The sequence below is a fragment of the Heloderma suspectum genome, chromosome 7 (assembly GCF_057233095.1).
Source record: "Heloderma suspectum isolate Gila_16-S chromosome 7, 16-S_ref, whole genome shotgun sequence".
NCBI classification, from domain to species: domain Eukaryota; kingdom Metazoa; phylum Chordata; class Lepidosauria; order Squamata; family Helodermatidae; genus Heloderma; species Heloderma suspectum.
The window spans coordinates 27,936,695-27,958,929 of record NC_139464.1 but is presented as its reverse complement, the minus strand read 5'-3'; the positions used below and the strand labels follow the sequence as shown (position 1 = coordinate 27,958,929).

Below are 22,235 nucleotides of genomic sequence, written 5' to 3'. Positions count from 1 at the left end.
CAGATGCCCACAGGTGCCACATTGGGGACCCCTGGTGTATATATGTGTGTGTGTGTATATATGTGTGTGTAGTGTGAATGTATACACACACACACTAGATGATTGATAGATTAGATAAATAAATAAATCCCCAGCTAAAATCCAGGCATCTTCCAGAAACAATGGAAACACCTATTTCCATAGGCATTTTATGGCCAGGGATGTGCTGAGGAGTGGGACTGCCCTTCTAATGCAAATCTCGCCTAACTGTAGCCCAGCGTTCCCCGACCAGGTGCCCTCCAGATGGTTCAGACTACAACTCCCAACATTCCTGACCATTACTATGTAGGCTGGGGCTGATGGAATTTGAAGCTCAAAACATCTGGAGGGCGCCAGGATGGGGAAGGCTGCTCTAGCCTAACTCACACTTTAATACCAGCGGGTCTACCCAAGATGCGTACCGCAGTCTCAGATGTGTGGGACTTACTAGAAGGCTAGCCTATTAGCTGGAGTGGCATTTACCAGAAGGCTAGCCTATTAGCTGGAGTGGCATTTACTGGCCAGTTAGTACATATCCCTGCCTTTTCCTTAGCAAGCTCCCAATTCCAGTTGATGAATTCCAATCTCTCCTCAATGCATACACACTCACAAGACTGAGTTCCATACTGAGTCATACATGACAGTGACAAATACAAAAATACAGAGTTAAATGCACCAAGCAATCCAAAGTGCAGATCAAGCAACACTGAAAAAGGATTGCAATGCTCTAAAATAGGAGCATAGATGTTGCTTCTATTATATACCACTTCAAATGTCATTCGGCAAAGGATGATTGATCACCGATTTGATGGCTCGCTGATGCCAGCATAACTACAGCAGCGTCCTTCCCAATGCAGATGGGGTGAGCTCGACTTGTTATGCTGTATGCCACCTTTGACATCCCCAGCTATTCTTCTACAACACAGCACATAGGTTTGTGCCCACGACAGAGAGCTCCATGGCGGTCAAAGGGTACGTTATTCTTCAGTCCTGGACCCATTCCACCTCCTCTTCATCCATAACTGTTTCTAACGGCTTGTAAGATGCTCATCTAGTGATGCTGGCTCTTGCGCTGATGCACACAGATAGAGGGCAACAAGCCAACCTCTGCCATCCTATCTTCTCTGTCACATTACATAACAGGTACAAGAACCCACTGGGCTGGGCAATCAAAGCTAAGGCTGTGATGCTCCAAGAGAGAAAAGGAACTCAGTGTGAGCAGGTGACCTACCTTTTCAAATCTGGGAATGTTTGACCCATACCTGAGGAAAACAAGGTAGACCTTGCTTGCATCAAATCTGATCAGTATAATAGGACCACAGCACAATTCCTCAAAAGCAACCATTAGGGAGAAAGCTACATCAACAAGATGCTCCATTTAGGTTCCTCAATGTATACTAGAAAGAGTACTGGATCTCTCAACCACTAAATGGAACTCCCCCAAATTAAAAAAAAGAATTCTAACATTAACGTTTAATCAGCATAGAAAATAGCCAAAAAAAGCAATGCAAGGACTTCTGTATAATGCTGCTCCAATTCTAACTGGGAAACACTTTCTAAATAGGCTTAAACCATGTCTACAGAGAATAAAAATTAGGTCACTGAAGTTCAACGGAGCGTATTTTCAAAGAAAAGTAGTACCAGTGAAGCATGAATCAAGGAGAAGCATGGGGGAGGAAGGCTGAAGGAAAACTGAAAAGATTCAAAGCAAAATTATGCCATGTCCAAGGATAATGTGTGATTTCATGCTAACGTGTGATTTCATGAGAATAAAGAAATCCCAATGCAAGACTAAAACATTAAGGCAAAAGCAGACATAAGCAAGAGAGTAATTTAAAATACAAAGAAAACCAAATAATGCCTGGTCAGGGTTAGAAGAAAAATGTTATTATCTGTCAATGAGTCCCACCAGTTTATTATCTGTCAGTGAATCCCACCACTAGTCTCTTGTAATACTAGTTTTTAAAGCAGGGGTGGGGAACCTTTTCCCCATGAGGACTAAAGTTCCCTGGGGTAATCTATTATGGACCACATCCTAAGAGGGATACATGGGGCCAGAGCCACAACCCACAGCATTCTAGTCACCACACAATGTAGTTTGGCCTTTGAGATTGTGTGTGCACCCATCTGCCTGCCTCTCTCTCTCTCTGTCTCTCATGTATTCTTCTTATTTTTGCTGAGGAGGGAGGGAGACCGGCTGGCAGACACATGCTAGGTCACCTTGCTGGCTGACCATGGAGCATGGCTGGAGAGGAGGGGGCATGGCAGAGGAGGAGGAGTGGACCAGATTCAATGGCTCACTGGGATGCATTGGGCCCTCCTAGGCCTGAGGTTCCCTACTCCAGTTTTAAAGCTTCTAGCTCTCATGTTCACGAGAAGGAAGGGATCAGTCTGCTAAATACAGCAATGTGTGCCAATCATTCTTCTGCTGTGCAGCTTCTCCCCACAATTATGAATAAGTCTGTAACCTCCCTCATGTACCCCTTTCTTTTAGGCCTATACAGTCAGGACCAGAAATATTGGAACAACGATAACTGTTTTGGCAGTTGGCCTCTGTACACCACCACACTGAGGTTGAAAGGAAACACACCCAGATGGGAGCCAAGTCAGGACTTTCAGATGTAATTCAAGGGGCTTGACAAAAGTGGGGCACTATCCATTCAGGAGGGGCAGCCAGTGGCATACACACACCCCGATCGTTGGTGGCTCATAAGTAATGGAACAAATGGCTGACAAGCAGCTGCATGGCCAGGTGTGGCCTGTTTCCTGGGTACCCCATGACCAATCAAGCAGATAAACGGCCTGGAGGTGGTTCTGAGTGTGACATTTGCATTTGGTAGCTGTTCACTGGAACTCCCAACATGAGGTCCAAAGAGGTGTCCATGCGAGTGCAGGAGGCCATCATTAGGCTGAGGAAACAAAATAAACCCATCAGAGAGAGAGCAAAAACAGTGGGAGTGACCAACACAACAGTTTGGAACATCCTGAAAAGAAGGAACTAACTGGCAAGCTCAGCAACAGCAAAAGGCCTGGAAGGACAGGAAGGCCTGGCGTGCTAGGGTCCATGGGGTCATGAAGAATCGGACACAACTGAATGACTGAACAACAACAACAAATTAAAGGCGATCCTCAAGTTTGAAATGATGTTGGTTTGTTCCATTACTTATGAGCCCCCAACGATGGGGGGGGGGTGTATGCAACTGGCTGTACTTCCTAAATGGTTAGTGCCCCACTTTTGTCAAACCCCTTGAATTGCAGCTGAAAGTCCTGACTTGGCTCCCATCTGGGTGTGTTTCCTTTCAGCTTCAATGTGGTGGTGTACAGAGGCCAACTGCCAAAACAGTTATCCTTGTTCCAATATTTCTGGCCCTGACTGTATGTGTGAGATATATATAAGATCAGCATGTGCACATATACTTGCTCTTTAGAACTGCAGCTGTGTATCTGTATTCAGATCCCATGACAGACTTGCAAGACAAGGAGGCAGAACGGGGAAAAGGCAGGGTGGGAGAGCGGCCAGCTTCCTAAGAAGTCCATCCCAGCCTGTGTGCCACAGCCATGAGAGATGACAAGCATATTAAAAAGAGTCTTACCTCAATTTATCGTATTTGGCTTTAGGACAGCACATGTCTTTGCTGTTGCCTTGCACATAAGAGAAGGCACTCCTTCATGCTTCAGAGCAGTTGTTCATGCTCTGGTAACCTCAAGCCTCGATTACCGCAACGTATTGTACATGGGGCCACCTTTAAAGACTGCCGATAGTCCAAAATATAGCTGCTAGGTTACTAGGCCAAGTAAAGAAATAACTGGGACCGGCAGTAGAGAACGTATCATGGCAGCAACACTAGCTCTCGGTCCATTTCAGAGCACAGTTCCAAGTGCCGCTGCTTATCCTTAAAGTCCTTCATGGTTTGGGGGCCCACACGTCTCAAGGGCTGTCTTTTCCCACATGTACCTCTTCAAGTGCTGTTCATCTCCAGGGGCCCTCCTCTAAGATCCCCGTCCTTCCAAGGTGGTGATTAGCCCTCTCAGCTGTTGCACCCACCTCTGAAATGCCTTTCCTAGGGAGGCTCACCTGGGGCTGAACAGATCATTTAGTCTGTTTAGGTGGGTGACTTGAGGCCCTCCAGATGTTTTGAGGTACAACTTCCAACAGCTCTTGCCACCATAGCCAGTAATGCAAGATGATGGGAGTTGTAAACCCACCCCTGATCTAGTCCTCTACGGTTTCTGTGGCCACCTTTGCTTTTATCATTGTTAATTTAATTTTGTGTGTAATTTTATTGTGTACTTCTTTTCGCTGTGAGCTGTCCTGAGAGTTTTACAAACTGAAAGGCGGCATTAAAATCTCTTAAATGGATAAATTTATTTATTTATTTATTAAATGTATTAATCACCTATCTGCCTGGTCACCCAGCCACTCTGGGCGATGTAAGAAGTATATAATAAAACAGTTTTAATAAATAAAACAACCACCTGTATATTCCAGCCTCCTTCTGGAACACTGTTGGTAGCAGACCATGAGGTGACAACACCTTCACCACATTTCAAGTATCTAGGAATATTGTGCTGAACATCCTACAGAAGATGGACTGAAGAGAATGCATCTTCACAGCAAAGTTTTACAATCCTAGTTTTATTTGACTGCTGAATTTCCTAGGCAGTGCGAGTTCAATCTTACTATTTCATTTTACAATCTTGAACTGCAATCAGTGGGCTTCTGTCTGAGTAAACATGCATAGGACTGCATGTTAAGTTCTATAAATTTCATTATTATAAAACCTGTTGTTAACAAAATGGAGAACCAGGTGTTGCTAATGGCAGCATCCTCACCAAAGCAGTATCAATTTTAAGACGCTTCAAGTCTACCTACACGTTTACTCCTCGGACAGCAGCTTGGATCATTGGGCAGCTATTTTGAGTCCGAGGGGTTTGCAGGATTTGAAAGGTGCACCAATTCTCCAAAGGGAGTCAGTCAAGCCAATTGCACAAAACTGAGAAAAGAATGGAAAGCGACTATACAGGCGGATACCATGGATAATAGTGTAGAACTGCTCATTACACTCTTCCCACATAAAACGTTGTAACAGTAAAAGTAGTGGGGGGGGAAGAGACGGTCAGGAACAAAGGGTCAGCGTCACAATGTGGTGAAGGACCGCTTGATGGGCAAAATGGGTGGAGGCACAACCCCGTTGCAATGTTCATAAGCCCCTGAACTCAGAGGCTTACGCTCATCCTATGCAGGGCAGGGGGAGTGGCAGAGGCGAACTTTGCCTCCCCATCCTCATGCCCTGCATTTTTGCCCATCTAGTTAAAGAGTTTCGGAGGGAAGGAGACGGGCAGAGGCTCAGGATAGCTCCCCTCCCCCCCAAAGCGCCCCCTTTACCCCCTCTCTGAGGTTGTTTTCCCGACCTCAGACAGCAGCCGGCAGTTCTTTCTGTGCCAGCTGCAAGGAGGAGGAGTGTCAGAGCTCCGATTCCCTCCTGGATCTGGGAACACAAACTACCTGGGAATGGCCCCTGTCATGCTGTCTAGGGGCCATAGGATTGCTACCTCCAGCACAACTCTTGATGAGCAGCCCACTTGATCCTAAGTGGATTGACAGAAGGCACTAGAAGGTGGAGCTGTGGAATCCCATCCCCTGGGCAGCAAGATCACGGAACTCGAGGGAGACATTAATTTTACAGCATGTTCTGAGTCCTTACAGCTAAAGTGTGTTTACTCAGAGGTGAGCTCCATCAAGTTCAATGGTGGGGCTGACATCTTAGTAAGACAGGCATGCATTTTATCAGGAGTAGATTGCCTAGGCTTGAATTTTAAAAAACAGCATATATCTATCAAATATGAAGAGTACATGCATGTATATGTTACAGTTCTTCCATTTACAATATGTAAGAGCCGGGTCAGAAATCTTTGCTACTATCATGTATTTTAAAGGAAAAAGGTGCCATGTGTGTATGTCCTTCATAGCAAACATGATATATATTTCAACCTGTTCTGGATGGGGTTGCACTCGCCCTGAAGGAGCAGGCCTGTAGCTTGGGGGTCCTCCTCGAACCATATTTGTCACCTGAGGCTCGTAGCCCAGCTACACCCCTATCTGGACAGGGATAACCCGGCTTCAGTTGTCTATGCTCCGGTAACCTGCAATGAGCTCTACATGGGGCTGCCTTTGAAGACAGTTCGGAAGCTGCAGCTTGTGCAAAATGCAGCGGCCAGATTGATAACAGAGACTAGAAGGTCCGCACATATAAGACCGACTCTGGCCTGCTTGCACTGGCTGCCTATATACTTCCGACCTCAATTCAAGGTGCTGGTTTAAACCTATAAAGCCCTACACGGCTTGGGACTGCAATATCTGATGGCACGCCTCTCCTGAAATGAACCTACCCGTACTCTACGTTCAACATCTAAGGTCCTCCTCCAAGTGCCTCCTCCAAGAGAAGTTCAGAAGGCGGCAATGAGGGAGACGGCCTTCTCAGTGGTGGCCCCCCATCTGTGGAAGGAGCTCCCCGATGAGGTCCACCTGGTGCCAACATTATTATCTTTTCGGCGCCAGGTTAAGACCTATCTCTTTTTCCAGGCATTTGGCAGCACATGATGAGTTTTAATCAATCCTGGATGTGTCTTTACTTATGACTGACTGCTTAAAGTTGTCTTTAGTTATATGTTGTTTGTGTATATTGTCTGTGTGCTTTTATGTAAATGGCTTTTAAAGTTTTTATAGTGTAGTGTTTTAACTTCTGTAAACCACCCAGAGAGCTTCAGCTATGGGACGGTATAGAAATGTAAGAAATAATATATGTACTTTGTACTTGGGTATCGAAGACCAATACAAATGTTACTTAAGACGTAACATTAAGACTCTGTAAAATTGGCATGAATTCTCTCAAAATGCCCACAAACTGGGCCAAATGGCCCATCTTTACTCTTGCTAAAAATAAACCCCTTTGACTCAATCACTGTACTTATTAAGATCAGTTGCTGGAATTGGAGTCCAACCAACCAGACCAAGATGTTGTGCACAATCAGGAATGCAGTGATTGCTTATCTCAAACAGAAACTTAAATGATTCCTCTTCTCCAGTTCATTCACTTTAGCTAATAAATTTTGTATAATTCAGAGGATTTGAAGTTTTTGTACAACATACTCATGTTAAGAGCATGCTAGTTTATTTGAGCCTCTTTTTCATAATTTTCTTAAAAGTCAGTCCAGATTACAAAATTACAAGAACTGCTTCAGTAATTTTTATTAGCATATTAATAAATGTAGTCCCAGGAAACACCAGGAAAAAGCTCATTAAAAATGTTGCCAGTGTCCTGCCCATAACCTGTTTTTCCCTTGGAAATTGCTGTCTTCCACATAAGAATATGTTTAATAGTTAGGTCTGTGTGCATGCTGTGATTTAAAAAGAACTCAGAAGGATCACAGAATTTGGTAGTGGTCACAGGATTCTACTTCCTTTCTCGCCCTTATGGTGGAAAATATTTGTTTGAAAGTGTGTTGGTCAGATCTGAATCTAACTGTAGATCTTTGGATTATCTGTAATAGATTAGCAAGGGATTATGACTCCCAATAGTTTAACAACAGCAACAACAGAAGTTATCTCCCTCTGCCCAATTATACTGCTGATATGAAGAAAGTTTAGTGTAACCAAGAGTGGATTTGTGTGTGGAAGGATTGTGAGCTCCATTCAGCTCCAATACTCAAAACAAGTTCCTGGGCTCAGATTTTTTTTTCCATTCTAAGTGTAAACCTTTTGCCCCAGGCCTCGGTTGGGGGGTCCTAGAATTCGAGTAAAAATCAAAATAGATCTGGCAAGCCTGAAATCTGCCCACTTCTGGGTAGTAAATCCTGCTGAAATCTTAGAAGTCAGAGGAGCCTGGGGAAGGAGGACCAGCCAGCAGCTGCACCGGGTGATCCTGAGCCTCAGCCTGCTTCTGCCCCCGCCACAGGTACTTAAGGCGGGGCTGCCAGAGGCAGCGCCTCGGCGTGTGCCTCGGCGTCGTGCCAAGTGCGCACTTAGCGTCGCACTTAGAGTCGCACTTGGAGTCGCAAGATCTACCCACCTGCTTCTCCAGAGACACCAGCAGCCACAACACTAGCAGCAAATAGCAGCAGCAGCAGAGGGCAGCAGCTTTAAAGACCAGGGGAAGGGGCAAACGTGGACTATCTGCTCCTTCTTAGCTGCTGTTCTCTTTTATCTCTTTTATATTCTTTTAAACTGGTGTATATCTTATATCTTAATATTTTAATATGTGCCTGGGAGGACTATTGGACAACTCAGGGGGTGGGGGAGGTGCCACCATAACTGTGGTCACGGGCCGGGGGAGGTATGGCGTTGGGGGAATAACAGGCCAGCTGAGGAGAAGAGGGGCTAGACACCTTACAGCTGTCCCCTCTTCTGGTTCTTCCCCCAACCTGATGGTTCCTGGCAGCCTTACCAGTCCGCCCTCGGGTCTGGTGGTGCTGCTGCTGAATGCCAGGTCGGCCCAAAATAAGACCTCCCTCATCCATGATTTGATTGTGGATGAGGGGGCTGACCTGGCATGTATTACTGAGACCTGGGTGGGGGAACTGGGAGGGGTCACTCTCTCCCAGCTGTGCCCTCCTGGGTACTCAGTGCAGCACCAACACCAACTTGAGGGTCGGGGAGGGGGGGTTGCCGTGGTCTATAGGAATTCAATCTCCCTCTCCAGGCTTCCTGCTCATTCGAGTGCAGATCTTGAGTGTCTGTACCTTGTGTTGGGTACCCGGGACAGATTAGGGATTCTGTTGGTGTACCACCCACCCCGCTGCCCATCAGACTCCCTGCCTGAGCTGACGGAGGTGGTCTCGGACTTGGTGTTGAGGACCCCCAGGATGATGGTCCTGGGGGATCTCAACTTCCATGCCGAGGCCGCTGTATCCGGGGCGGCTCAGGACTTCATGGCCGCCATGACAACCATGGGGCTGTCCCAACATGTCATCGGCCCAACGCATATAAAAGGACACACGCTTGATCTGGTTTTCTCGACTGGGCAGGAGGATGGTGATCTGAAAGTGGAGGAATTAACATCTGTCCCTTTGTCATGGTCAGATCACTTCCTGCTGAGGTTTAGACTCCTGGCGGCCTTTCCCCTCTGCAAGGGTGGGGGACCTATTAAAATGGTCCGCCCCTGGAGATTAATGGATTCCGATGGATTCCAGAGGACTAGAAAGAAATAAAATGCAGAATTATACAAAATAACAAAAAGTATGCAAATCTGTTCAATTTACAGGGTTGCAGAATTCAGCTTCCCTTGACAGAGGAACAGATTGTTTTTAAAGTATGAAGTACATAGAGCCCTGATAATAGTGTATTACTGCACTACTCCCCAGACCCTCACACACTATCACCCCTAATAATTTCAACCCCATGACCCCAAAACATCAGAGTTTTCCACTCTCTAATCCTTCACAATAATTATTTTTCCTGGTCTTTACCACCTAGATCCAATCCCTTGGTCACCCATCACTCTCTGACTTGGATGCTCTGACTTGGGTTCCTGCACTGAGCAGGGGGTTGGACTCGATGGCCTTGTAGGCCCCTTCCAACCCTACTATTCTATGAGTCTATGATTCTATGATTCTCACTGTTTTCCGACTTTTATCCCTTCTTTATCACAGTTTAGACACCACACCCTTCCTCCAAAGAACAGAGTGTGGCTTACATTCAGTTCTCCGCTTATCAGCCAGCCAAGGCAGCTCACAGGACAAGGCCCTACTTAGCTCTAGCAGTAAAACTGTATCACATGCCTCCAAACCGTTCCCTGCATGATTTCTCACCCCCTTCAACCCTCTGCCTTGTTATCCTCACCTTTAATTTTTCACACACACACCCAACCCCGCAGTTAACACATATGCCACAACAGGACTTGGACCCAGGGGGCCTGTTCAGATGTAATCTCATCTATGGCCTGCTAGCATTGCATTCTTTCAGCTTCTGTTCCCTGGTTTGTAAAAAGACAGATTGGTGACCTACTTTACAGGGATGTTGTGAGGACAAGATTTCACACACATCTCCAAGCATCAGCATGCACAGGACCAGACTCCAAAACAGCTGGACCTCCAATAACTGTTTCTTTCCCATTACCTTTAAGCATCAGCGTTGCCTTACTGACTCAGCCCAAGACCTAAATCCAGCATTCCATGTCCAACAACAGCCAGCCAGCTGTGGATTCCCCCTGAGAAACCTACAACCAGGGCACATGGCCAGAGCCATGCCCCTGCTGTGTTAGTCCCCAGTAGCAGTTCGAGGTGCTTGTTTGTTTTTAAAGTCTTAACTAATTCGAGTTATCCTAGAGGGATAATTAAGGACACAATCCTATGCATGCTTAGGACAGAAAAGAAGAAAAGACAGAAAATCCTGCAGGATTTTTTCTGTCTAAACATGCATAGGAAGGCGCCCTTAGTCTGTTACAGCAAATACACAAGGAAAAAAAAGTCCCGCAGCAACCCCAAGGGGTAGATATATTGTGGCATCCCAAAAGCTTAAGCTGCAATAAAACGGTCGGTCTTCAAGGTATCACACAGGGCTCCTTTAAAAGAAGAAGAAGAAGAAGAAAAGACAAAAAGTTTGCCATCTGACTAGTAAATCACGGAATTAGGTCGGGATCTGGAAGCCACGTTCTCTCAGCCCCACTTCTCCAACAGGGCTCGTTGTGAGGGGAAAACCACAGGGGGGTCGTAAAGTGCTTTGCACGCTGATAACCGCAATACTGCTACTACGAATATTATTATTATTATTATCATTATTATATTATTGCAATAAAAATAACTGCAATAAATACTAGCGTTCCAAGCCCCCGGTCACACCACAGCACTGCAGCCTGCAGCCCCAAACGCCCTCCAGCCCCGACTCCTGCTCGCGCCCCTCCTGCCCTGCGGGGCCCCCGAGGGCATCTCCCGCTGCGCCCCCCGCCCGCCGGCCCTTGCCGCGCCCTCCGGCGCCGAGGTCACCCCGGCTCAGGCCCCGCCGCCGCCTCACCTGCGTCCCGACCACCACGATCTGCGGCAGCTGGATGACATCGGCGCCCACCGTGTTGAAGACGTCCTGCAGTTTGTTGATGACCGGGATCAGCGCCTCCATGGCGGCGGCGGGGGCGCCCTGGCAGGGGGGAGCGGGCGCGGAGGGCGCTGCCAATGAATGGGGGAGGAGGCGGCAGCCGCAGGGACGGGCGCTGCCTCCGCCGCCTTCCCCCTCGCCGCCGCCGCCGGCCGACCATTGGCGCCGGCCCGCTCACTCCCGGCAGGCCGCGCGCCCCCCCCCCCGCCGGAGCAGGAGGCGGCTCCGCGAGGCATGGCGGGAGTTGTAGTGCGGCCGCCCGCGCGCGGCCGCCCCCTCCGGAGGAGGCTTGAGGAAAATGAGAAAGGCGCTCAGAGCGGTCGACGGGGCTCACGGAAGCGGCGGGGTTCCGGCTTCAACAGGGCTTTCTCCTTGGATTCCTCCCCGCCTCCCACCGCATGGAGCGGAAGTGCACCGAAATCGATGGTGAAAGGCAAGATTCTGATACGGCTGTGACTGGGCAGCAGATCTCTCCCCCCCCCCAAGAATGAGCAAAGGGAAGATCTCGTGCGCTTTCTAATTCGGGACGTTTAGGGCGCAATCCTATCTATCTATCTATCTATCTATTTATTGCATTTATACCCCACCTTTTTTCCTCTGGCAAGGAACCCAAGGCAGTTGTAGGGCTTTTTTTTCTGCCTAAGCAGGCATAGGATCGCACCCTTAAAAATGGCTTCTCAATAGGAACAAGATTATCTATAGAGAGCGAGGGTCTACTCTTTTTTATATCTCTGTGCCCAGAGCATCAATGTCCTTGAAGTTTGTTGGGGGTGACTTTCTCCTTAAAAAGGTAAAGGTGTCCCCAACCAGTCGTGTCCAGCTCTAGGGTGCGGTGCTCATCCCCATTTCTAAGCCGAAGAGCCAGCACTGTCCGAACACGCTTCCGTGGCCATGTGGCCGGCATGACTGAACACCGAGGTGCACGGAACGCTGTTACCTTTCCCGCCAAGGCTGTACCCATTTATCTACTTGCAAGTTCTTGCTTTCGAACTGCTAGGTTGGCAGGACTTTCTCCTTACCCCCTCCTTAAAGAACCCTGCCTGTAATCCTAACACCCTTACACATTTCATTTCATTCATTACATTTCTATACTGCCCAGCAGCCAAAGCTCTCCGGGTAGTTTACGCAATGAGCAGCAGAAGTCCTTTAGGCATGCTCTTGATTTTTTCTGTGTTGATGGATCCATAATAATAAACATGACAACTTCCAGGCAGCCCCTAATTACATTCCCTCTTGCAGTTCCTCATAATGGATTGATAACTGGTCAGAGAAAAGGAAGCAGAGAGTAGGAATAAGTGGACTGTTCTCACACTGGGGGGATGTAAAAAAAGGATCTGTGTGGTGTACTGGAGTGTTGGACTGGGACTCGGGAGATCAGGGTTTTAGTCCCCACTCGGCCATGAAGTTCACTGGGTGACTTTTGGCCAGTCGCTGACTCAGCCTAATCTATCTAACAGGGGTGTTGTGAGGATAAAATGGAGAGGAGGATTATGTAAGCCACCTTGGGTTCCTCACAAGAGGGGGAGGGGAAGGTGGGATATTAATTTAATACATGATAAATAAGGATGCAAACCTATGCATGTTTAGACAGAAAAAAGTCCTATAATACCCAGCATTCCCCAGCCAACATGTGGCCTAAGTACCTTAGGTAGGTACCCAAACAGGCAGCTCCTATGCATATTTAGTTCCAAGTAAGTGCAGTTAGCATTTATCAGCAAGTCCTCTTCATGGATCACTGCCTTGTTGTGGCGAAGGGGCTTGCGTAACTCAGTGAAGCCATAAGCTATGCCGTGCAGGGCCACCCAAGACGGACAGGTCATGGCAGAGAGTTCTGACAAAATGTGGCCCACTGGAGAAGGAAATGGCAACCCACTCCAGTATTCTTGCCAAGAAAACCCCATGGAACGTATCACAAGGCTAAAAGATATGACGCCGGAAGATGAGCCCCTCAGGTCAGAAGGTGTCCAATATACTACTGGGGAAAAGCAGAGGGAATTTCCAAGTAGAGCCAGAAAGAGTGAAGCGGCTGGGCCAAAGCCGAAAGGACACTCGGCTGTGGATGTGTCTGGTGGTGAAAAGGAAGTCCGATGTTGTAAAGAACAATATTGTTTAGGAACCTGGAATGTCAGATCAATGAATCCAGGCAAGCTGGAGGTGGTCAAACATGAGATGGCAAGATTGAACATCGAAATCTTGGGAATCAGTGAACTAAAATGGACAAGCATGGGCGAATTTAATTCAGGTGACCATCAAATCTACTACTGTGGGCAAGAATCCCTTAGAAGAAATGGAGTAGCACTCATAGCCAACAAAAGGGTGGGAAAAGCAGTACTGGGATACAATCTTAAAAATGATAGAATGATCTCAGTACGAATCCAAGGTAAACCATTCAACATCACAGTAATTCAAGTCTATGCCCCAACCACTGATGCCGAAGAAGCTGAGGTTGATCGGTTTTATGAAGACCTCCAACACCTTCTAGAACTAACACCAAACAAAGATGTCCTCTTCATCATAGGGGATTGGAATGCTAAAGTAGGAAGTCAAGAAATCACCGGGATTACAGGCAAGCATGGCCTTGGTGTACAAAATGAAGCAGGACAAAGGCTAATAGAGTTTTGCCAAGAGAACACGCTGATCATAGCAAACACCCTTTTCCAACAGCACAAGAGGCGACTCTACACATGGACATCACCAGATGATCAATATCGAAATCAGATTGATTATGTCCTTTGCAGCCAAAGATGGAGAAGCTCTATACAGTCAGTAAAAACAAGACCTGGAGCTGACTGTGGCTCAGATCATGAGCTGCTTCTTGCAAAATTTTGGCCGAAATTGAAGAACGTAGGGAAAACCACTAAACCATTCAGGTATGACCGAAATCATATCCCTTATGAATATACAGTGGAGGTGAGGAATAGATTTCAGGGATTAGACCTGATAGACAGAGTGCCTGAGGAACTATGGACAGAGGTCCGTAACTTTGTTCAGGAGGCAGCAACTCAATCCATCCCAAAGAAAAAGAAATGCAAGAAAGCCAAGTGGCTGTCTGATGAGGCTTTACAAGTGGCTGAGGAAAGAAGGGAAGCGAAAAGCAAGGGAGAAAGGGGAAGATATATCCAACTGAATGCAGAGTTCCAGAGAATAGCAAGGAGAGACAAGAAGGCCTTCTTAAATGAACAATGCAAAGAAATCGAGGAAAACAACAGAATGGGAAAGACTAGAGATCTCTTCAAGAAAATTGGAGATCTCAAGGGAACGTTTTGTGCAAAGACGGGCATGATAAAGGACAAAGAAGGCAGGGACCTAACAGAAGCAGATGAGATTAAGAAGAGATGGAAAGAATACACAGAAGAACTATACAGGAAAGATCTGAATGTCCCTGATAGCCATGATAGTACGGTCAGTGAACTTGAGCCGGACATCCTAGAGAATGAAGTCAAGTGGGCCTTAGGAAGCATTACTAACAACAAAGCTAGCAGAGATGACAGTATTCCAGCTGAGCTATTTAAAATCCTAAAAGATGATGCTGTTAAAGTGCTACACTCAATGTGCCAACAAATTTGGAACACTCAACAGTGGCCACAAGACTGGAAAAGGTCAGTTTACATTCCAATTCCAAAGAAGGGCAATGCCATAGAGTGTTCAAACTACTGCACAATTGCGCTCATTTCACATGCCAGCAAGGTGATGCTCAAAATCCTACAAGCTAGGCTTCAGCAGTATGCGAACCGAGAACTACCAGAAATACAAGCTGGGTTTCGAAGAGGCAGAGGAACTAGAGATCAAATCGCCAACTTTCGCTGGATCATGGAGAAAGCAAGAGAATTCCAGAAAAACGTCTATTTCTGCTTCATTGACTACACTAAAGCCTTTGATTGTGTGGATCACAACAAACTGGCAAATTCTGAAAGAGATGGGGTTACCAGACCACCTTACCTGTCTCCTGAGAAACCTGTACGAGGGTCAAGAAGCAACAGTAAGAACCAGACATGGAACAACCGATTGGTTCAAAATTGGGAAAGGAGTACGACAAGGCTGCATATTGTCGCCCTGCTTATTTAACTTATATGCAGAGTACATCATGAGAAACGCTGGGTTGGATGAATCAGAGGTCGGAATTAAGATTGCTGGGAGAATTATCAACAACCTCAGATATGCAGATGATACCACCCTAATGGCAGAAAGCGAAGAGGATCTAAAGAGCCTCTTGTTGAGGGTGAAAGGGGAGAGTGCAAAAGCTGGTTTGAAACTCAACATTAAAAAAACTAAGATCATGGCATCTGGCCCCATCACTTCCTGGCATATGGAAGGGGAAGAAATGGAAGCTGTGACAGATTTTATTTTCTTGGGCTCCAAGATCACTGCAGACGGTGACTGTAGCCATGAAATTAAAAGACGCTTGCTCCTTGGGAGGAAAGCTATGGCAAACCTAGACAGCATAGTAAGAAGCAGAGACATCACCTTGCCGACAAAGGTCCATCTAATCAAAGCTATGGTTTTCCCAGTAGTAATGTAAGGCTGTGAGAGCTGGACTATAAGGAAGGCTGAGCGCCAAAGAATTGATGCTTTCGAACTGTGATGCTGGAGAAGACTCTTACAAGTCCCCTGGACTGCAAGGAGGTCAAATCAGTCCATCCTAAAGGAAATCAACCCTGAGTGCTCATTGGAAGGACTGATAATGAAGCTGAAGCTCCAATATTTTGGCCACCTAATGCGAAGAGAAAACTCCCTGGAAAAGACCCTGATGCTGGGAAAGACTGAAGGCAAAAGGAGAAGGGGACGGCAGAGCATGAGATGGCTAGATAGCATCACTGATGCAATGAATATGGACTTAAGCACGCTCCGGGAGAGAGTGCAGGACAGGAAGGCCTGGCGTGCTATGGTCCATGGGGTCATGAAGAGTCGGACACAACTGAACAACTGAACAACAACAAGTGCGGTTAGAATGGCAGCCTAAGGGCACATCCTAAGCACGTTTAGACAGAAAAAAAGTCCTACAACTCCCAGCATTCCCCAGCCAGCATGGCTGACTGAGGCCTGCTGGGAATTGTAGGACTTTTTTCCTATCTAAACATGCATGGGATTGTGCCCTAAATCAGATAAGGCTAGATGGCTCCTTATTGTTTTATAATGCCTACGGGCTAGTAATGCACTCTCCCATCATCACCTGTGCCTGGAGCTGTTCTGGATTTGATTTAAAACTTAAAGAAATATAAACAGGGCTTTGGTCCTATGAGTGTGGGGAGGACTAATGATTCCTCAATACCATCATCATTTCAAGAATATGCTCTTATTTCTAAAAATCTATTATTATTTTTACACTGTGCCTGGTCTAAAAGAGTGCTCTGTGTAAGCTCTAGGATGAACATCTGGAATTTTTAAATTTACTTTTGTAAAAGAGGGAACAGGCTTTTCTTTCTGCAGCCAAGTTATTCCTTAGGAGTGAAATTGACTGGCCCAGAAACTGTTTGTAATCCACATTCGTCAATTTCTCCACTCCTTTAAATTGTGTGGGGCTAATGGGTTCTACTGCTCTTAGGAATGGAAATTTATCTGTTCCGACGCAGTTTTACACTCCTCAAACTAACATAGTTCGATCAGGACTAATGCTACTATTTTGAGGAGGGGTTGTCGTGGAAGTCACTTCTATTGCTATTTAAAGAGAATTTGCACTCAGCTGAAATTGTGGGAGTATATAGTGGAAAGTTCGGAATGAGGCTGCTAAAAGTCGGGGCTTTTTACATGAGAGCCGTTCTTTGGGTATCTGGGGCAACTGGCTTACCATCTCCTCCTCATCTGGAATTTCAAGAAATCTGCAAGATTCGGGTAGGTGTTCCGGGAAAGCGGACTGGCTCTATCCAAGGCAATCTGAAAAGCCTCGGTTTGTGGCAGTCGAGAACCCCCCTGGTTGGGGCTCCAAAAAAGACAGTCAAAGCCGCTTTTAAGTTTCGTTTTCTAGCAAGAAGGAAACTGCAGAAAACACTCGGTGGAGTGGGGAATTTCGACAAGCTGTGTACCAAATGGAGCATAACAGACGCATCGGCACCTTGGATCCAGTAGCTCTTCTAGGCTGATGATGGACAGATACGTGGTATGCCTATGAAGAGGGAACAGAGGCGGTGGGAGCCCACATTAGCGGACACGGAGTGCGTTCTGCGTGGCGAGAACCTATGCGAATGGATGAAGATAAATTTGTTTCATTTACTTAGTTACCTACTCTGTCTCCAAGGAACGCAGCAGTTGCTGACTTGAGAGTATTCAGCAAAAGAAGTTAAGGAGATTCCAGGCTGAATTTATCAGCAAGTTCGATCCTATTCGTTTCCAAGGTTTTATCTCCCACAGAAGGTATTGATGTTGTATGGCAAAGCTCGGAAGATTATGTCTATAATTACTGGTGTTTGGAATTATCAGTGTACTTGTATACATTTGAACGTCCTGTAGAAATGTCACAAACTATGTCTGACATGTCATAGTCTGTGTATCTGAGAAAGAGCGCGATTATATTTGCCGGCTAACTCCTCATACATCTATCCACAAAAGCTTATGCAACAGTAAATCCATTACAGTGCCATCCTATGCGCATCTACTCAGAGGTAAGTCCTACTGTATTCAAGGGGACTTGCTCCCAGGTAAGCCCCACTAAACGCAGTAGAGCTTACTTCCGAGTAGACATACATAGGATTGCACTGTAAGTCTTGAGGATTCCACAAGACTAATTTTTCAACCCATGGATGGGGTTCTTCCCATCCAGGTACTGACTGGTTCAGAGCTGCTGAGTTTAGCTTCAGAGTTGGTTCTAAGTCAGGCAGCTTCATTTCATTTCTCTGAATTACAAATGTTTAAAAATAAATTAATTAATTAAACACTCTCTAGCAACCGAGGATGAATATTTTGAGGACCAGAGCAAATTTTCTGTGTGCTGTCTGTTTTGTTCTGAGGGCAGAAAGGAGTCCATATCTTGAGGACAAATGTATCTCTCCAACTGTGCCCCCAAACCTACTTAACCCCCTTGGCTACCACTTTCTCCTAGATGTCTTGTTTTTCCTCTCACCCAGCCTCATAACCTACAACCACTTTGATATCTTCCCCTGATATAATGGGGTGCTGTCTTTATATTTATACAGTCTAAGCCTTAATCTCAGCCTGGGCTCAGACTCAAATCCTGTTCTGAATTGTCACTACTAGCAACACCACGGATACATGAAGAAATGGGGTGACCTGTGTTCTGTGCAGAATGCCTTTCCACTTCTCTGCTGAATGACTCACAGCTACTCTCCTGTCATCTACAAGAGCTGCAGGCATAACTGGTTACTGCAGTTTAAAACAGAAAAATAAGGCAATATATGAGGTAGAAAATGCTAATTGATTTAATAAATGAAGCAAAACTGTAGGTGGCAAGTCAGCCTTTTTAAGAACAGTGAACCAAATGAGGATCCTCTTTTTGTATCTGTGTAATTGTTGATTTCCCCAGAGAAGGAAACGTTGGCTAGTCAAAATGTGTTGGGAATTAGCTTTGCTCAGAATACTGAACTGCGTTTACACCTGCTGTTTTCCACTTCTTCCATCTTCTAGAATTGGGCTCCAGCAGTTCTGCTCCACAATCTTTCTCCAACCTGATGCTTTCCAGATGTTTTGGACTTCATCTCCCATCAGTCCCAGCCTGTATGGCCAATGGTTAAGAATGCTGGGAGCTGTAATCCAAAATATCTGGAGAGCACCAGTTTGGGGGAGGCTGTACTAAATGTTAACAATCGCACAGCGGTTACAGATGTGGCCACAGCAATCCCTGTCTCCCACCTTTTGCCTTATCTTCACCATACTCTCCAGCTCTTTCACATCTGTCCTTGATTCCTCTCCACTGTTTCCCTAAGCTGTTCCCTTCTCCTTACCCCCACCAGTCTCATCCTAGATTTTGTCTGAAGCTCTTTGCTCCATGGGCTGAGTCCTCTTGAGAATCAAGGGCTTACAAGCCAAAAAGGCCTTGTCAGCAAGATATGGAAGAACTAAATGTGGCTGAGACTTATGCTGAACTGACTTGGCGCTTGTTTTTCTTCAAGGTTTCCCCCCGCGTAGATCAGCAGGGCTCTCAGAACTGCAGCCACATGGAACTGCACGGTTATCAGTGGGAAGTCATTGAGCCTGCCTTGGAGGGCAAGAATATCATAATATGGCTGCCGACAGGTGCTGGAAAGACCCGAGCAGCTGCCTATGTCTGTAAGAGGCACTTGGAGAGCCTAGAGAAGAGCAAGGTAGCTGTGCTAGTCAACACGGTAAGGACCAGTTGATAGTGGTGGGGTGACTGGAAGTCCCTTCCCAAGGCTTCACTTCTCTTGGGAGATGTTTCACTGCCACATCCTTGCCCTGCCAGGTGCCCCTAGTGGACCAACACCTGAAGAATGAGTTCAGCATCTTGCAGAACTGCTTCAGTATTTCTGCCGTCAGTGGCGACAGCACCCAGAAGCTGTTCTTCTCAGAAGTAGTGAAGACCAATGACTTGATCATCTGTACTGCAAAGATCCTAGAAAACGCCCTCAACAGCCAAGACGAGGAGATGCACGTGGAGCTCACAGGTGGGTATCTGGTGGGCAGGTGCATTGGTGATGGTGCTGTGATTCAGAGACATTTAATTCAGACCACTGGGACATGTGTGGTTAATTGAAGAGACCATTGATTTAATATTCTTAGCCATCAAAGGATGTCTTTGACCTGCCATAGACATTATTAGCCACCTACTGATCACACACATACAAATCTCATGACTGAATGCTCCTTCAAAATATCCCTCCACCTAGAAAACTAGGAGTGAACATAAGAAGAGCCCTGCAGGGCCAGGCCAAAGATCTATCTAGTCCAGTGTCCTGTTCCCCCCCAGTGGCCAGACAGATCCTTCTCGGAAGCCCACAACCAGGATATGAAGGTAACAGCACTCCTAACAGCATAAGAAGAGCCCTGCTGGAACAGACCAAGGTTCCAGCATTCTGTTCATACAGTGGCCAACCAGCTGCCTGTGGGAAGCCCACAAGTAGGACACAAGTGCAATAGACAAGGCCTTTTCAGTGGTGGCCCCGCATTTTTTGGAACTCCTGCTCCTAGGAAGTACATATTGTTCTTTCACCGGCAATTTTTAACAGGATCCTTAAAACATTTCTATTTTGTTTCACTTTTTATTGAACTCTGTTGATTTTATGCAGTTTTGGAATTTAGCTGCTGCTGTTGATAACTGCTTTAACTGTTGGTCTAGTTTAATTGTATATTCTATTACGTATATATCTTTATAAGCTGGCCTGTGGGGGGTTTCCATGAAAGATGTAATCTAACTATGTTAAACAATAACAATAATAAAAATACAGAGTTGGTCACTGCTTTCCATCAGATTTCTCTTTGCTGGTGATTGACGAGTGCCATCACACTCACAAACAAACCACCTACAACAAGATTATGGAGGACTACCTGGAGCGCAAGCTCAAAGGCCAACAGAACTTACCACAGATCCTGGGGCTCACAGCCTCGCTAGGTACTGGAAGTGCCAACTCCCTGGAGGGAGCCCAGGACCACATCCTGCAGGTGAGTCTGATGAAAGACATTCGACCCAGCTATTGGAGGCATTGACGTTGCTGCCTCCCTCCTTTTTAGCCTTTGCACACCTGTATGGAGACTGCGCTGGATTGTAAATGCAGGCTTATTTCAGAGAGACAGCAGATTGGTAGAGGGACCAATCTACTCAGTGGTAGAGCACAAGCACTGCATGCAGAAGTTTGTAAGTTCAATCCCGGGCATTCCAAACAAAAGGATCTCACACAGCAGGTGGTGGGAAAGACCTTTGCCTGAGACACTGGAGAACCACTGCCAGTCAGAGTAGACAATCATGGGCTAGATGGACAAATAGCCTCACCTGATCTAAGCAGTGGTGTAGTGAAGCCAGAGCTCCCAGGGACGCAGTGTTGACACTTTATTAGCAGGAACACTGTTGTCATCTGCCACCCTCCTCAGAATTCCCTGTTCCTCTGAGTTTAGCTGCAATCCTCACAGTGGCTGGGGAAATGAATCTTCCCAGCAACAATATGTTGTTCCTTGTTGTAAAGTATTTTGGGATGGCTTGGTCTTGAATACACAATTTAGACCCATTAACTTTACAAAAGACCTGCTCCTAATGGATGAAAATTCCTAGAACTGGTTTGTTGATAGGGATCAATACAGTTGCCTGCAATTTTGGACTCTCCTTTGAGGTGTGGCCATGGGGCCCATCATAGAATCATAGAATAGTAGGGTTGGAAGGGGCCTATAAGACCATCGAGTCTAATCCCCTGCTCAGTGATGAGTGTCTGCACTTCAAAATGTACCACTACACCACTGGATAAAAGGCAGCTTCCCATGTTCAAAATGGGATGGTAATAATTGTTCCTAGACCGTACTGTTTCAGCTGCCAGGGAGGGAATTGCATGACTGAATGATCCTCCAAACATCCTTACACCTAGAAAACTGGGTATCAGGGAGGAGAGTTCTAGCAAATCCCAGGTGTGTCTGCAAGTAGCACAGGTGTGCTTGTGATCCCCCCCTTTCTGCCACCCACCTCCTGAAGGGAGCTCCTGTTGGTGGTCTAATAGCTAGGTCTAATAGTGGGTTCGATCTATGCCTTTAATGCTCATGTGATTGACATAACCTTTTCCAGATCTGCGCCAACTTAGACACTGAAAAAATAATGTCATCCAATAAACATAAGATCTGCCTTGCTACTCATGTCCCACAACCCAAGAAGCAGTACGATCTATCCAATCAAAGGCTTCAGGTAAGAAATTTCTAAGAACTACATGGTGAATGTGTGAGAAGATAAGTGGAGCAGAGGTATCATAATGAGATGGTGATTGTGAAGGTTTGAGGCCTATAGAGGCAAAGGGGAAAATGGTCAGGCTTAGAGGCTTGGAGTTTTCTGTTGGGAGGGGGTAACCCTGAGAGGAGTGGTCTCATTTCTCCGGTTAAGTGTCAGTTTCATTTCTTCTGGTTTGAAGCAGTACTTGCAGTTTTGAGGGAGGAGGGTATAAAAAGAGTGAGAGAGCCGGTAAGAGCAAAGACAGCCAGAGCCTGAAGTGAGTGCAGAGTCTGAAGTGTGAGCAGGAAGAAGCAGCCTAGA

At 46.4% G+C, this 22,235-nt stretch overlaps 2 protein-coding genes across 9 annotated transcripts in view; one reads left to right on the top strand and one right to left on the bottom strand.

The window, feature by feature from the left end:
- The window catches only part of DNM1L (dynamin 1 like), a 52,618-nt gene extending 35,631 nt beyond the window's left edge, over positions 1-16,987 (bottom strand). For 4 of the 5 annotated variants that reach the window (XM_084809450.1, XM_084809452.1, XM_084809451.1 and 1 more), the window contains exon 1: positions 11,027-11,286. In XM_084809450.1, coding sequence (XP_084665576.1) covers positions 11,027-11,128 — 102 coding nt within the window. In that variant the 5' untranslated portion in view covers positions 11,129-11,286. Of the gene's footprint in view, positions 1-11,026; positions 11,287-16,889 lie in introns of those variants that run through there. The other variant, XM_084809454.1, reaches the window with a different exon arrangement.
- The window catches only part of DHX58 (DExH-box helicase 58), a 30,451-nt gene continuing 19,529 nt past the window's right edge, over positions 11,314-22,235 (top strand). For 2 of the 4 annotated variants that reach the window (XM_084809457.1, XM_084809455.1), the window contains exons 1-5: positions 17,111-17,452; positions 19,165-19,377; positions 19,476-19,677; positions 20,481-20,671; positions 21,777-21,893. In XM_084809457.1, the coding sequence (XP_084665583.1) occupies positions 19,210-19,377; positions 19,476-19,677; positions 20,481-20,671; positions 21,777-21,893 (678 nt within the window). In that variant the 5' untranslated portion in view covers positions 17,111-17,452; positions 19,165-19,209. Of the gene's footprint in view, positions 11,538-17,110; positions 17,453-19,164; positions 19,378-19,475; positions 19,678-20,480; positions 20,672-21,776; positions 21,894-22,235 lie in introns of those variants that run through there. The other 2 variants (XM_084809459.1, XM_084809456.1) reach the window with 2 other exon arrangements.